At 47.5% G+C, this 2,318-nt stretch overlaps 1 protein-coding gene across 1 annotated transcript in view; it reads left to right on the plus strand.

The window, feature by feature from the left end:
• Positions 1–1,786: 1,786 nt before the first annotated feature.
• Positions 1,787–2,318, plus strand: part of FAM3B (family with sequence similarity 3, member B) — a 37,622-nt gene continuing 37,090 nt past the window's right edge. Inside the window, exon 1 of the mRNA XM_008571219.1 lies at positions 1,787–1,960. Within this exon, the coding sequence (XP_008569441.1) occupies positions 1,787–1,960 (174 nt within the window). The remainder of the gene's footprint in view (positions 1,961–2,318) is intronic.

Raw genomic sequence — 2,318 nt, forward strand, 5'->3', positions numbered from 1 at the left:
ATACAAAATGGGAGAAAATATTTGCAAATCATATATCTGATGAGTTAATATCCAGGATAGACATATATATAAGTATGTATATATTTTTATATTTATTTATTTATTTATTTATTTTTGCAGCTGGCCAGACAGGGATCTGAATCTGTGACCTTGGTGTTATAAGGCTGCACTCTAACCAACTGATCTAAACCATCAGCTCTTATATGGGGAATATATACAGAATTCCCACAACTGAACAACAACAAAAATAAATAACACAATTAAAGAATGGGCAAAGGACTTGAATAGGCATTTCTTCAAAGATGATACACAAATAGCCAACAAGAATTTGAAAAGATGCTCAATATCATTAATTATTAGGGAAATGCAAATCAAAACCACAATGAGATATCACCTCACACCCATAAGGATGTCTACTATAAATAAAAAAAAAAGGAAAATAACATGTTGGGGAGGATGTGGAGAATTAGAAGCCTTGTGTACTATTGGTGGGATTGTAAAATGAGGCAGCTGCCATGGAAAATAGTATGGTGGTTCATAAAAAAGTTAAAAATAGAATTACCACATGATCCAGCAACCCCACTTCTGAGCATGTATCCAAAAGAGCTGAAAGCAGGGTCTTGAAGAGACACCTGCACATCTGCGCTCACAGCAGCAATGCTCACTACAGCCAGGCGGTGGAAGCAACCCACGTGTCCGTGGAGGGGTGAATGGACAAATGAAATGTGATAGCCGTACAGCAGAATTTTATTCAGCGTTAAAAAGGAAAGAAATTCTGACACGTGCTACAGCATAGATGAACAGTGAGGACGTTATGCTAAGTAAAATAAGCCAGTCACAGAAAGACAAGTACTGAGTAACTCCACTCTTATCAAGTACCTAGAGAGGTCAAATTCATAGAGACAGAAAGTAGAATGGTGGTTGCCAGGGGCTGGGGGAGGGGAGGATGGGGATGAGTTGTTTAATGTGTACAGAGTTTTAGTTTTGCGAGATGAAAAAGTTCTGGAGATCAATGATGCTAATATACTTAATTCTACTGAACTGTACACTTACTGGTAGTTAAGATGGTAAATGTTATGTTATGCATCTTTTACCACAGTTTTTAAAAATCATATTCAGAGATAAAAGCTTCAACTTCAAAATCAGGTGAGCAAAGATAAAACTCTCGGTTGGAGCATTCGTTGAAAGTAATGATTAGGAATAGCTGGAGAAGGGCTTTTTGGTGTCACTGCAGAGCAACCCAGAAGTGGCATCCACATTGAAGGTGCCCTGCTCAGGCCAGCACTGGTACAGTCCTCCAGTCATTAGATAGGTTTCCTTACTGTGGAGACCCAGGCTTCTGGCCCCTCTGATTTTGAAGACAGCAGGTGGGGGTGAAAGGAATAAAGCCACAATGTCCCCAGGCCCCATGGATGGCTCCACATGGGAGCTTCTCAGGAGGCAAAGATGGTGAGGGGTCATGGCCAAGCCCCCCTGGTGACCCCCCCCCCCCATCTGAAGGATGTCCCCAGGTAGGCGAGGGTGTCTGTGTTGCGTTGCTGAAGCCTCTGGGCTTCTTGAGGGAGGAGAAACCAAAGCAGAGTAGAACTGCCCGAGCAAGCCGGATTCGGGGTGGGGACTGGTTCTTTGCAAACCCTCCTTCCCTGGAACTCTCTTTTTCTGTAAACGTCACCGACTGCCCTTAGAGCCTTGACTTACCCGTGGTTGCCTGAGCCCCCTGTGACTATACTGGACCAAAAGTTTTGGAAGAGCCTGAAGGGTGTTTGGAGTGAAAGTGCAGCGGTGCATGGGGAGGGAGGAGCTGTTCCCGCCTGGGGGTCGGGTGGTCTGCGAAGCCTTTCTCACACACCTGCATGACCTCCGCCCCGGGGCCCCCTGGTCTCCGGGTACTCAAGAGGACCTGCAGACCTGTGACAGCGACCAAGAGCCAGGAGCACTGTCCCTGCCTCGTTTCCCCGGAGTCAGTCAATCCTCCCAGCAGTGAGGGAAAAAGCAGGAGGCGCGTGGTGGGCTGTGCAAACCGGCCTTGACTCGGGCCTGTGGAAGCTGCTGGCTCTGCTTTGACGTGTAAAGGGCTGGCATGCTTAACTTTGCCCTTTCCTTGCGTGAGACTTTAAGCTGGCGCCTGGGAGCCGGAAGCGGTAAGGGACACAGGTAGCCTCCCTTCAGAGCAAACCCTGCTTGGCCTCTGGGTCCCACCGGCTCTGGCCCCTCCGCAGCCTTGGCAGGGTCAGCCCGCGCGTCCGCCGGCCACCTGGGAGCTCCGGGACCCGCCCCGGCCTCTCTTAATTCAATTTTTCCATAAACTTTTTAAAGTG

Source organism: Galeopterus variegatus, unplaced genomic scaffold (assembly GCF_000696425.1).
Source record: "Galeopterus variegatus unplaced genomic scaffold, G_variegatus-3.0.2 Scaffold668, whole genome shotgun sequence".
Lineage (NCBI taxonomy): Eukaryota > Metazoa > Chordata > Mammalia > Dermoptera > Cynocephalidae > Galeopterus > Galeopterus variegatus.